The sequence below is a fragment of the Heteronotia binoei genome, chromosome 13 (assembly GCF_032191835.1).
Source record: "Heteronotia binoei isolate CCM8104 ecotype False Entrance Well chromosome 13, APGP_CSIRO_Hbin_v1, whole genome shotgun sequence".
NCBI lineage: Eukaryota > Metazoa > Chordata > Lepidosauria > Squamata > Gekkonidae > Heteronotia > Heteronotia binoei.
The window spans coordinates 12,653,501-12,667,623 of record NC_083235.1 but is presented as its reverse complement, the minus strand read 5'-3'; the positions used below and the strand labels follow the sequence as shown (position 1 = coordinate 12,667,623).

The following is a 14,123-nucleotide window of genomic DNA, read 5'->3' as shown; positions in this document are numbered from 1 at the left end:
CCTTAGTCCCCTGGCTTTTACTGATGAGTGACTGCAAAGCTAGAGGGAGTTGCTTTAGGGTATGAGAAGTTGCCGGCAGGCTGTTAACCTTGGATGCTTTCAGCAGCTGGTTCACGGTGGTCTTGGTCCACCCAATGCACTTTTCCTCTCTATCGGCCGCTGTGCTCTGCAACGACTCGGTTGCTCGGCTCTTGAAAACGGCGGCGACGGCAGGGGCTCAGTCTTGTTGAAGACCCGCCATTCGCCCTCGTGTCTCGGAGAGCATTCGCTTTCCTGCGCGTTGACCAGCCTCTCTGAGGAAAAGGCTGCGTGAACTCACCAGATCTTGCCCTCCCTTCTCAGATGGCACGCTTCTCTGGTGGTTACTGGTTGCCTCAATTTTGGGTGAGGAAAACCTCCTAAAAAGCAGGAGCCGACGTCATTCCCCAGATCAGAGTTGGCGGCAGCATTTCAGCGCAGGGTGCAGTCTCCCCTCCCCCTCCCCTCAAGGTTTTCAAGCTAACCCCTCTGTGTGCCTGCAAAGACTCTCATCCCCATCTTGCTTCATTAGAAATGTATGTTTGTTCCCCACATGGCTTTATGGGGCAGCCATTTTTTTCTTGACTAGAAGTTGCCTGCTGTGTCAGTACCCCGCCAAAGCCAAGTGTGATTGTTAGCCATTGCCCCGACTTTGCACCGAGCAGTTGCTTTCGGGGGGCTTTGTCTGAAGGATTCATCTGCCGTAGTTACCGCTGTACTTTCATTAGTCAATGGCGAGGTTGTGGCATGACTTTCCCCAAACGTCTTTTCTTTCCAGACTACGAGCAACACACTACATTATATTCACATAGAACAGCTCGACAAGGTAAGCAGCGAGCACCCCCTTAATGCAGGGGGCGGGTTTTTCTTTGCTGCGGCTTCCGTTTCCCTTTCTAAGCCACTTCTTGTTCCCTTGATGCAGATCTCAGAAAGCCCCTCAGAAATTATGGAATCCCTCACCAAAATGTACAGCATCCCAAAGGATAAGCAGGTACGTTGAAAGGGGAGGAAAGGTTGGTATGCGTGAGAAGTGTGGGACAGAATGAGGCTCTTCTGGGAAAAGCCGTATTTATGGTCCAGATTCAGGTGGGGTAGCCGTGTTGGTTTGAAGCAGTAGAGCAAAGTTTGAGTTCAGTGGCACATTTAAAACCAAAGTTTAATTCTGGGTGTAAGCTGGCTTCAATAGAGCCCCGTGGCGCAGAGTGGGAAGCTGCAGTACTGCAGTCCAAGCTCTGCTCACGACCTGAGTTTGATCCCGGGAGAAGCAGAATTTAGGTAGCTGGCTCAAGGTTGACTCAGCCTTCCATCCTTCTGAGGTTGGTAAAATAAGTCCCTGGCTCGCTGGGGGTCAAGTGTAGATAACTGGGGAAGGCAGTGGCAAACCACCCCGTTAAAAAGTCTGCCATGGATACTTCGTGCTGCATTGTCACCCCAAAATTGGAAACGACTGGTGCTTGCACAGAGGACTACCTTTATCTTTTAAAGCTGGCTTCGCCTGCAGCGTGGTTTAAAGCAGGCTGCAGCAGAAGCCAAGCCAGCCCCAAAATTGGACTAGCTTTTAAAAAATTTTTAAAATTTATTATGTTATTTTTTCCCCCGCAGGTTTATTGGATGGGGTGGGATGGGGCGGAGAGAATTTTCTGAAAAATCCTAGATGCAAGTACTGAACCGGTATTGGGATCTGGGATTTTTTGGAAACACTGAAATTTTTTTCGGGTCCAATATACCTGAACCGAAAAATACCAAATAAAAAAAATTGCACACCCCTCCCAGCTTTGTTTCTAAGAATGGCAAGCTGATGTCTCCAGTCCCATGCAAATCCCCATCTCTGATGTCACAGGCTACTTTGACCAATCAGAGCTGTATAAAATGTGGTCCCACCTCAGTCAGACGTGTGGTAATGGCCAGGGGTGGAATTCTAGCAGGAGCTGCTTTGCATATTAGGCCACACACCCCTGATGTAGCCAGTCCTCCTGGAGCTTACAAGGCTCTTCTTACAGGGCCTACTGTAAACTCCAGGAGGATTGGCTACATCGAGTGTGTGGCCTAATATGCAAAGCAGCTCCTGCTAGAATTCTAGCCCTGGTAATGGCTCTGACCTTTCATGACAGATAGGTGGTTTAGTCCAAACTAGTTTGTCCATTGTCCAAAAGGGATTAATTCTGCCAGGATGGTCCAATGTGGAATGAAAGTGAATGGCTCATTTAAATGGAAATCCTCAGGTGTCCCAAGACCTCCGACACTCCAGGGGGCACCCTTGAGCTTTAGTAACCTTTAGAATTTCTGGCCCCCCCCCCATGTGATTGGTTTTTAAATTCTCTGAGTTAAAGAAATACCAATAGCAGTGAGATGAGTTCTAGCCTAGTTCAGCCCTCCGCTTGTTGCAGTGGTATTCTGTTTGTCAGGTCTTAACAAATGGAGGGAGAAGAGCACTGCAAAAATACTTGTCCTCTCTGCTTCCTCTGCTCTGTAGCATGGGTGGAGAGTCCTGGTGGAATAAATTGGTAGTTTTTAAAATCACACAACTGGCTCCGTTTAGGTCTTTGACCTCTACAGTAGGGAAGGAAAGAGTGCTAACTGTTAAGAGGCTCTTTAAACAGGACCAGAACCTATCAGTCAAAGATGCCAGACGGAAATGTTCTCCACTCCACCTGGGAATCCAATACTTAGCTGAATTTGAATTCCCATCCTGTTTCTATATGTTGATGATTCTGAAATTAAGATGGTCATATATGCTTGCACACTGTAATGCATTACCTATGGCCAAGGGTTGAATTCTAGCTGGAGCTCCTTTGCATATTAGGTCACACACCCCTGATGTAGCCAATCCTCTAAGAGCTTACAAAAAAAGAACCTTGTAAGCTCTTGAAGGATTGGCTACATCAGGGGTGTGTGGCCTAATATGCAAAGGAGCTCCTGCTGGAATTCCACCCCTGCCTTCGGCACAGATAGAGGGGTGTCTTCCTAGGATTCCACCGGAGCGACATTATTGTGATTGCTCCTTGTCTACAATCGATTCATTCTTGCATATTTTCTTCTGCTGTTCCAAACGCATTGTTGCCAGGGAGAGATTTCTTGCAAAATGGTTAAAATATTCAGCCACTTCTGACACCCCGTAAATTAAGATTTGTGTCTGAGTGGCTTTGGCAGAGCATTCACAGCTGACACGGCAAAATGATCCCTTTGCTGTTTTTAATTTTTTTTTGGGGGGGGGGAGTGTATGGCTTATCAACTGTTAACCCTCTATAAAGTAATAAAGTATTAAGTTGAGTTTCTAGTTTGGGAGTGCATAATGCTTGCATGTGACGTTGTTTAACGATATCTTTGTGTTTATTAGATGCTGCTGTTTACACACATTCGTCTGGCCCATGGCTTTTCCAATCATAAAAAGCGGTTGCAAGCTGTTCAAGCCAGACTGCATGCCATTTCTATATTAGGTAAGGAATGATGGGTTGTTATCCATGGCATTTTTCGAAGTGGGGGCAGAAATTGTGGGTTTATACATGTAGACTTGGGGGTGGGGTGGGGGCTTGAGAGGACCATTATCTTGATTAGCATTGGTGAACATATCTGAGTACCTGACTCAACCTACTGAAGGCTTTCAGACCAAAGTGGCTTTCAGTGCAATCAGAAAAAAAAGCAGGATCTCCCATAAGAGTTAGTTTTGGTTGTTTTTTTAAAAAATGCCCTTCTTTTCTCTACCCTAAGAGTCTCAAAGCAGTTTACAATTGCCTTTGGGGAGGGATGGTGGCTCAGTGATAGAGCATCTTCTTGGAAAGCAGAAGGTTCCAGGTTCAATCCCCGGCATCTCCAACTAAAAAGGGTCCAGGCAAATAGGCGTGAAAAACCTCAGCTTGAGACCCTGAAGAGCCGCTGCCAGTCTGAGTAGACAATACTGACTTTGATGGACCGAGGGTCTGATTCAGTAGAAGGCAGCTTCATATGTTCATATGTTCCTTCCTCTCCCCATATCGGGCACCTAGTGAGGTAGGTGGGGCTGAGAGAGTCCCATGACTGGCGCAAGGTAACCCAGCAGGCTTCATGTGAAGGACGGGGGAATCAAACCCAGCTCTCCAGATTAGAGCCTCCTGCTCTTAACCGCAAAACCACGCTGATGGAATCTGGATCTCCATCCAGCCATGGAAGCTTGCTTAAGTGACTTTGGGCCAGCTGCTCCTTCTGTCTCAGCCTAACCCCAAGGCTTTTTTTGTAGCAGGAGCTCCTTTGCATATGAGGCCACACACCCCTGTTGTAGCCAGTCCTCCTGGAGCTGACAGTAGGCCCTGTACTAAGAGCCCTGTAAGCTCTCGGAGGATTGGCTACATCAGGGGTGCGTGGCCTAATATGCAGGGGTGGAATTCTAGGAGAGCTCCTTTGCATATTAGGCCACACCCCCTGATATAGCCAATCCTCCTGGAGCTGACAGTAGGCTCTGTACTGAGAGCCCTGTAAGCTCTTGGAGGATTGGCTACATCAGGGGTGTGTGGCCTAATATGCAGGGATGAAATTCTAGGAGAGCTCCTTTGCATATTAGGCCACACCCACTGATGTTGCCAATCCTCCAAGAGCTTACAGTAGGTCCTGTACTGAGAACCCTGTAAGCTCTTGGAGGATTGGCTACATCAGGGGTGTGTGGCCTAATATGCAGGGATGAAATTCTAGGAGAGCTCCTTTGCATATTAGGCCACACCCACTGATGTCGCCAATCCTCCAAGAGCTTACAGTAGGTCCTGTACTGAGAACCCTGTAAGCTCTCGGAGGATTGGCTACATCAGGGGTGTGTGGCCTAATACGCAAAAGAGCTCCTGTTGCAAAAAAAGCCCCGCCTAGCCAGGGCCATGATGGGAGTCAAATGAAAGAGGGTCAGATGACATAAATCTCTTTGGGTCCCCACTGGAGAGGGAAGCAGGGAATAAATATTTTGGAAAAGGGAAGAGGCTTGTTCTAGCATTGCGGCACTGAGAAGAGTCCCTATGGCCAGACTGATCTAATAACTGGGTTGGTGTGCTCTGGAGTTCTAAAGTTCCTGAAAGAGTGAAGCTCCATTATGAATGCTAACAGTATTCTAGTGTGGACATTACTGAGGTTTACGTGGCATGTACCAGGTGTGTGCCGTTCCAACTAACGTCCCTGTCCTAATAGCTACCAAAGGAGCAGTGTGCTAAGGAGAACCTCATATTACCAACCAAACCCTGTCAAGTGCAAGAATACTTCCCTGTCCCCAGGAACAAGCGATCGTATGCCATTGCCCGGGCTGAGTAATCTCCATCCAGCCTCTTAACTGCAGTTCAGGGATTCCGCAGCCTCGTTTCGGCCAGAAGAAATGAACAAGTGGTCCTTTAGTAGCGCGTAGAATTTCTCATAACCTTTAAGGTATCAATATTTGCACAGTGGAATATAGCCCTTTCTGGTACCTACGCCTGGCACAGGCTTCAGGTGGTTAAAGGTCTACCAGAATACCTCCCCGACCTTTCAGTATAGACGTCAGAATAATGAATGGGTTTGCTTTTCCCACGTGTCCGTCAACGGTTGTTAATTCTCAACATAGGCTTTCTTGTTCCCACAGTGTATTCGAATGCCTTGCAGGAATCCGCCAACAGTATACTGTACAACGGGTTGATAGAAGAACTAGTGGACGTTCTGCAAATAACAGACACGCAGTTAATGGTAGGCTGCCTGTGGTTTGGCCTTCCCAATTCCCTTTGGGGTGGGAAGGAAAGCAGGCTTAATGTTGCTCCTGCTGGCTTCTTCACAATCTGCCCGGTGACAAGATTCCAGGGTTCTTTCCGCTTTGCTGCCCTGTGGTCTAGAACAGGGGTGTCAAACTCATGAAGGCCGGATATGGCATAAATGAGACCTTGCTGAGCTGGGCCAGGTGTGTCATAAAATGTAATGCCAGGTGGCAGAGATATCAACTTTATAAAGGGCACAGACAAACACAAAGATTAAAACATTAGCACTTCTTGGTCTTAATGGTGCTTTCTTTGTGTGTCTCTCGTGCTGCTCAGGGAACTGGGCAAAGGAAGTTACGGCTCTTTCCTTCCTTACCCTGGGGACCAGGAGGGAGAGGATCCTCAGCCAATAGAAGAAAGAGAGGCTTGGCTCAATAGCTGTGCTGCGATTGAGCAAGCCTGGCAAAGCAAGCTGTGATACAGAAGGAAGTAAGAGAGAGGGAGAAGGAAGCAGATGATAGTCAGTTGCTTGGGGACTTAGGGGCCTGATAGGAGCCCTCTGGGGGCCTGAGTCAGCCCCTGGGCCGCATGTTTGACACCCCTGGTCTAGAGCAGGGGTGGCTAAACTTGCTTAACGTAAGAGCCACACAGAATAAACGTCAGATGTTTGAGAGCCAAGGGAGGGAGAGGTGGAAAGAAAGCAACTTTAACTTTAAATGCCTCCTCCAAGCCAGCCAACGTGATGATGGGAGCTTTGAGAGCCCTACAATAATGTGTGAAGGAGCCACGTGTGGCTCCCAAGCCACGGTTTGGCCACCCCTGGTCTAGAGGCTCTTAGAGCCACTGTTGTTGTTTTTGACCTGTTTCCTAATGGAAATTATTATATTGCAAGGTCTTCCTCGTGGCCTAATCTCTCAGGAATCAACAGCTTTAAAGGGGGATTAGATAGATTCATGGGGGTCTGTCAGTGACTACTAGCCACAGTAACTGAGGGGGAACCTCCACGTTCAGAGGAACTCAACCGCTGAATCCCAGAGCAGGGAGGAAAAATCAGGGGAAGGCTTAGACCTCTAGGCCCGGCCCTCCAGACGCACTGATTGGCCACTATGTGAGACAGGATGCTGGACTAGATAGACCACTGGTCTGATCCAGCAGGGCTGTTCTGAGGTTCTCATGAAGGCCTCAGCCTCTGTGCCCTGTTGTTAACCCTCCAGAGGAGCTGGTTGGCCTCCGTGTGAGACAGGATACTGGACTAAATGGACTTGGTCTGATCCAGCAGGGCTCTTCTGATGTTCTTATGAAGGCCTTGGCCTCTGGACCCTGTTGTTGGCCCTCCAGAGGAACTGGTTGCACGCTCTGTGAGACAGGATGCTGGACTAGATAGACCACTGGTCTGGCCCAGCAGGGTTCTTACGTTCTCCCTTCCTCCTGGACAGGACATCAAAGCTGCCTCGCTAAGGACGCTGACTTCCATTGTGCACTTGGAGCGGACTCCAAAACTCAGCAGTATTATTGACTGCACTGGAACTGCCTCCTACCATGGGTTTTTGCCCGTCCTGGTCCGGAACTGCATACAGGCCATGATCGGCAAGTGTTTAATCTCAGGCACACAAAGGGGGGGGGGGATTAAAACGATACGGTTGCACTCTGCTGGTTGTTCCTTGTGGAATCTCATGTTCCCTTTTTTCTCTCTCTCAGATCCTTCCATGGAGCCATATCCTCACCAGTTTGCCACGGCGCTCTTCTCGTTCTTGTACCACCTGGCAAGCTATGACGCAGGGGGTGAAGCCCTAGTCTCTTGTGGCATGATGGAAGCCTTATTGAAGGTAAGGCTACGGGGAGCCTAGTAAAGTCGACAATGCCGAAGGAGCCAGGGGTATGCCAAGGCCTCCTGTCCAAAATAACGGGGCTGTGGCAATGCCTTTTCAGACCTAGTCTGCACTTCACAAAGGCAGAGTGTTGTATAAGCAGGCTCTCTTGCATCAGGTTGCTTCTGTAGCTGGGTCCCCGACCTTTCTGAGCCTGTGGGCACTTCTGGCACAGCTGCAGAATAGCTGCCACAGGAGGAAAAGGAGGAGGAGAAGATGATGATATTGGATTTATATCCTGCCCTATACTCTGAATCTCACAGTCTCAGAGCAGTCACAATCTCCTTTACCTTCCTCCCCCACAACAGACACCCTGTGAGGTGAGTGGGGCTGGGAGAGCTTTTACAGCAGCTGCCCTTTCAAGGACAACCTCTGCCAGAGCTATGGCTGACCCAAGGCCATTCCAACAGCTGCAAGTGGAGGAGTGGGGAAGCAAACCCGGTTCTGCCAGATAAGAGTCCACGCGCTTAATCACTACACCAGATTGGCAGAGCCAACCACAAAATGGCTGCCACAGCTTACCTTCAGCCACACAATGAAAATCCTTATGCTGGGGTAGCAGCTGCTGCCAAAGCAGTGTTTTTAAAAAAATGGCAACTGATCAAACATCCAATCAGAAGCCTTGCTGGGCAGAAGCTCTAGAAAGCGGATGTACCAGGCGGCCACCAGGAACGATGTCAGCATGTGCCACAGTGCCCACAGACACTGCGTTGGGGACCCCCTGTTCTGCAAAATAGAAGAGATTGGATTTATACCCTACCCTTCACTCAGAGTCTCAGAGCAGCTTAACACTCTCCCCGCAGCAGATGCCCTGTGAGGTAGGTGGGGCTGAGAGAGCTCTTAGAGAACTGCTCTTGAGAGAACAGCTCTGTGAGAACTGTGGCTGCCCCAAAGTCACTCCAGTATGTGGAGGAGTGCGGAATCAAGCCTGGTTCTCCCAGATTAAAGTCCACGCACATAACTGCTACGCCAACCTGGCTCTTCTAAGTTTTGCCACTTTGGTTAATTTTGAATTAAAAGCTGGCAGTTGTCATCTTTCTCCATCGTCTTGCAACCTGAACACTCTTGTTCTGTGGAATTCTGTTGCTCAGACCTTGCCAAGTTTTGAACCCTAGTTTTCCTCCACCTGAGCTTAGAATCTGTTTAGAGCCCCAGCTCTGCTTAAAGTAAGCATGGGCAACTAGGCTACAACCCACCATTTTAAATCTTAACTCCTTCCTTGGGTGTAGCTGCCATTGGAAACATTAAAATGTTTGTCAAAAAGGTTGGACTATGTGCACCCAGCTGCATGGTATACCTGTTAGATCTTCTTCGTGGTCCCTGTGCGGTCCCACACTTGGGTTCGATGCCCTGTACGAATCCGACCTCGGTGATTTTCAAAGCAGCGTCAGCGTCTCTTTTCCTGCTGGTCCTCCCCCCCCCCCCGGGCCCTGGCCGGAAGTGGTCACTGCTCATGACCGGGTCCAGGGGGGAAGGACCACCTCCCACTCAGTTTCTTGAATTGAGCCAAAGTAGATTGGCCCTGGTATGTCTCTGAAGGATGAGTAATTATAGTAAAAGGCTATTGGAGAACATTGTAGATGCAATAATATGGCTTGAATCAGTGACTCCTCTAACTCTAAGCTGATTGGTTAGAGTGAGCTAGCTCAGTTTTTTAGCCTCTGGCTCACGCATTTTTTGTCTTAGCTCAGGAACTAAGGCCCCAGAGCAAGCTCATCTATGCAGTAGCTCACAACTTTAATGTCAGTAGCTCACAAAGTAGGATTTTCGCTCACAAAACTCCACAGCTTCGAAGGGAGCAGTGGACTTGATAATGGGATCCTATTATTTAAAACCTTTTACTAGCTCAAGGTGACTTACAGTCAGTGTTCCCTCTAAGCTGCAGTCTGGTGAGCAAAAATTCTACTTTGTGAGCTGCTGGCATTAAAAGTTGTGAGCTACTGCATAAATTAGTGTGCTCTTGGGTTATCCTTCCTGAGCTCAGGCCTCGGATTCAGCAGGATGTCACAGGAGCACAGCTCCTGAACCTTTCTGACAATTCCACCTCCTCCTTCCCACGCTGTCCATTGAATATTAGGTGCAGCTGCATAACAATCCCTGGATGAGCTCCACCACCTATTTTTCTACAAAACGACCCCTGCCTGAGCTAAAACAAAAATGTGTGAGCTGGAGGCTAAAATTCTGTGAGCTAGCTCATGCTAACTCAGCTTAGAGGGAACACTGCTTAACAGTGTAAATGGAATAATGGGGTTGCCACCGAAAAGGTCCTTTCTCATGTATCTGCCAGATTAGCTTCTTTGGTCAAAGGGGCAATCCCTGTTATTTTAGATCCTGGGCAAGAACGTATGGGAGAAGTCATTCAGATACCCCAGTCCCAAGCCATGTAGGGAACCAACCCCTTGACTTGGGCTCCTCAGCCATGGATCAGAAGCCAGTGTAATAGTTGTAGGATCATAGCTGGTCTCTAACTTACAACAGTTGGTGTTTGCCATTTGGTAGCTCTGGGTATTTGGGACTGCGAGTCAGTTGGGTTTTCTGGTTCCTGCGTTTACATTTACCTTGCTGTTTTTGACCTTTCAGGTGATCAAGTTCTTGGGTGACGAACAGGACCAGATCACGTTTGTGACCCGAGCCGTCCGCGTAGTGGACTTAATCACAAACCTAGACATGGCAGCTTTCCAGTCTCACAGCGGCCTCTCTATCTTCATCTACAGACTAGAGGTAGCGCTTTTTCTTTGCCGGTCTGGCCTGTCACCATAAGCAGATAGCTCTACTTTGTTGGGGGTCTCAGGCAGAGGTCTTTCACACCACCTCCTGCCTGGTTATTTTTTAAAATTGGAGATGTCTTTGATTGAACCTGGGATCTTCTTTATGCCACGCAGATGTTCTACCACTCAACTGTGGCCTCTCTCCATTGGTCTCCAGGGTCTCAGGCAGAGGTCTTTCACATCACCTCCTGCCTGGTCCTTTTTTAAAACTGGAGATGTCTTTGATTAAACTTGGGACCTTCTGCGTGCCAAGTAGTTGTTCTACCACTGAGCCCGGAGGCTCAGGACAAGGTTTTTCTTATCCCCTACTGCCTGGTCCTTTTAACTAGAGATGCTGGGCTGGGGATTGAACTTGGGATCTTCTGCATGCTAAGCTGTAGGTCTTAAAGTCTGGAATAATGAATTACCTCTCCTGTCTCAAACGCCTTCTGGATATCGCTTACAGCTTACTCTGCTCCTATGTAGATCGATGTACATTTTATTCCTAAGACTTGCTTTATGATTGCGTAAATTGGCTGTGTGCTTGTCAAATTCCTGGATTTCAGCAGCCTCCTCCCCCCCCCCCCTTTTTAACTGCTTGTAGCATGAGGCAGACCTGTGCCGCAGGGAATGTCCCTTCGTAATAAAGCCAAAGATCCAGAGACCAGCCGCTGCCACAACCCAAGAGGGGGAAGAGATGGAGACGGACATAGAAGGTATCTCTTCCATAAACAAGATACGCTTTCTCTTTACAAAAATGTCTTGCCTCTAACAAGAGAAACACCATTTGCTTAATATTTCACGGGAGCGTGCCCTTTGGAAGATAATGAACTAAAATAAGAATTGTAAAATGGTGCACGCCTTTTAAGCTCCGTTTGATGGAGCTTCGAGGGAACATTGACCATATGCCTGCTCCGCAGGTGGAGCTTGGTAGCCTTTGACGTACTTAGGCTGTTTTTAGGCCTCTCATTTATACTATGGTTATACTCTTGTTTGTACATCATCAGCTTTGGGATACTGAGGACTGCTTAGCCCAGTGGCTTTCAGGCCAGAGGCTAAATTCAAGGCCTGTGTTTTAAAAGTTGTGTTTTAAGTGCCTTGTGTAATATGATTTATCTAATTTATTTCGTTTTTATATTGTTTTCTGCTCAGCGTCTTGTGGCTGACTTAATAATTAGCCATAACAGCTGCGCAGAAGATCTCATTTTCTAAGGCCCACTTTTCCAAGATTGCTTTTCCCGGGCTAAGAGAATCTCTCATCCTTTAGTGGCAAATGACTTTTCAGCAGCCGCTGTTGGCCCTGGTAGAGTTTTCTCCCCAAAACGAAGCCCACCCCCTTCCCTTCTAAGGCATCTTTCTGTGCTTTCAGTTTCCGATGTAGCCATGGAGAGCAGCCCTGGGCCTTCCACTTCTGCAGAGCCTCGGCCAGAAGCCGTGGTCGAAGCCAGGGCTCCCAGTGCCCTCACTCCCAGCAGCAGCAGTGGCAGCGGCAGCACCAACACCGTCGTCTCATCCCGCAGTGGTATGTAGGGACCTGTCCTCAGGCCTCTTGGGCACTAAAAACAAGCCTGTGCAACTCTCTTCCATTGGTCTTGGCACAATTTTAGTTCTTCTGTTGAGAAGAAAGTCGGAGGCTCTCCAGCTTTGATAGTTCTGGGGAGTTTCTGCATCCAGAGTGTTGTTGCTCAGGACTTTATGGCCACCCCGACAGCCAGTGGAACCGTCTGGTGCAGGGGGTGGCCAAACTGTAGCTTGGGAGCCACAGGTGGCGCTTTAACAAACATTGCGTGGCTATCAAAGCTCCCTCCCCCACATTGGCTGGCTTGGAGGGAGGTAGAATTTAAAGTTAAAGTTGCTTTCTTCCACCTCTCCCTCCTCCCTGCAGCTCTCAAGCCTCAGATGTTCATGTCTTATGGCTCTCAGACATCTGACATTTATTCTGTGTGGCTCTTACGTTAAACAAGTTTGGCCGCCCCGGTCTGGTGCAACATCTGGTTCCATTTGTATAGAAGACGACTGCAGATTTATATCCCACCCTCCTTTCTGAATCAGAGACTCAGAGTGGCTTACAATCTCCTACATCTTCTCCCCCCACAACAGACACCCTGCGAGGTGGGGCGGGGCTGAGAGAGCTCTCCCAGAAGTTGCCCTTTCAAGGACGACTCTGCTGAGAGCTATGGCTGACCCAAGGGCATTCCAGCAGGTGCAAGTGGAGGAGTGGTGAACCAAACCCGGTTCTCCCAGATAAGAGTCTGCACACTTCACCATTACACCAAACTGGCTCTCTCAGTATAGCTGAATATACCCTCAATGTGGTCTTTAGGCAGGGCGACTGCTCTCACCTGGGTGGGTTGGAGGAGATTAATATACGCTAGTTAGGGTGGGAAAAGACCACCTCCCTCACTGTGAGAGCAGAAGTGACAGTAGAAGTGGGTGAGACCCTCCCCCACTCTGCTCACTGCTAGTGCTGCTTCTCCCCACCTCCCACTCCTTACTCATCACGTTGATACATAAGAACATAAGAGAAGCCATGTTGGATCAGGCCAATGGCCCATCCAGTCCAACACTCTGTATCACACAGTGGCCAAAATAGCCACTGATGGACCTCTGCTTCATATTTTTATCCAATCCCTTCTTGAAGCTGGCTATGCTTGCAGCCGTCACCACCTCCTGTGGTAGTGAATTCCACATGTTAATCACCCTTTGGGTGAAGAAGTACTTCCTTTTATCAGTTTTAACCTGACTGCTCAGCAATTTAATTGAATGCCCACGAGTTCTTGTATTGTGAGAAAGGGAGAAAACAGATACAGAAGATCTGACCTGAAGAGAATCTTGCTGCCCCCCCCCCAAAAAAAAAGTCTGGTCGTGGCCCCTCTTTCCACCAGCTGTCTCAAGACTGGGTTTCTTAAAAGATTTGAAGATTTTGGATTTATATCCTGCCCTATACTATGAATCTCAGAGGCTCAGAGTGGTCACAATCTCCTCTACCTTCCCCCCCCCCCCACAACAAACACCCTGTGAGGTAGGTGGGACTGAGAGTGTTTTTACAGCAGCTGCCCTTTTAAGGACAGCTTCTATGAAAGTTATGGGTGACCTAAAGCCATCTCAGCAGGTGCAAGTGGAGGAGTGGGGAATCAAATCCAGTTCTCCCAGATAAGGGTCCGCGCACTTAACCACTACACCAAACTGGCTCTCTCAGCCCATTAAAGGGCTAAAAGGTGCAGGTGATGCTGGAGCTGAACTTTGACATTTTGAAGGTGGCACTAAGCTCAACCTCCCCCCCCCCAATAGATTGCCAGCAGGCAGAAGTTTTACATGAAGTCTCTGCCTGATCTTCTTCGTGGTCTCTGTGCAGTCCCACACATGGGTTTTCCCGTCAGGACGAACCCTACCTCGGAGATTTTAAAAGCTAGCCTAGGCGTTATTTTTGGCGCGCACTCCCTTTCGCTCTGGGGAGCAGGCATCCACTGCGCATGCCTGGAGCGAGAGGGAGGCGCCCCACCCACTCAGTTTCTTTCCAACCGCCGCCCGGGATAGTCTTACCTCGCTGCGCTCCTCGTTTACCTCAAACATCTAGCCTCCGTTTTCTTCACGTTTCCTCTTTATTCTATTTCCCTCGCTATTTTTCTTATTTTCTTATACTCTCTAAAAAAAAAAAAAAAAAAGCATAAATATCTTCCCCGCTTTTACCTCAGACCTCCCTTCCCCTACCCCCCCCCCCCCGGGCGTATGGAAGGAAGGGACAGTAAAATAACCTTTAAAAGGTGTTCGCGTTGTAGGGCGAAAATCCCTACATCAGACGGACATTCGCTCTGCCT

General features: G+C 48.7%; 1 protein-coding gene across 1 annotated transcript in view; it reads left to right on the top strand.

Moving 5' to 3' along the window:
* Positions 1-14,123, top strand: part of HUWE1 (HECT, UBA and WWE domain containing E3 ubiquitin protein ligase 1) — a 159,811-nt gene that overhangs the window by 15,742 nt on the left and 129,946 nt on the right. The window contains 9 exon segments of the mRNA XM_060252849.1: positions 797-844; positions 941-1,009; positions 3,356-3,455; positions 5,585-5,685; positions 7,127-7,277; positions 7,389-7,516; positions 10,139-10,279; positions 10,910-11,021; positions 11,675-11,827. Of these exon segments, the coding sequence (XP_060108832.1) occupies positions 797-844; positions 941-1,009; positions 3,356-3,455; positions 5,585-5,685; positions 7,127-7,277; positions 7,389-7,516; positions 10,139-10,279; positions 10,910-11,021; positions 11,675-11,827 (1,003 nt within the window).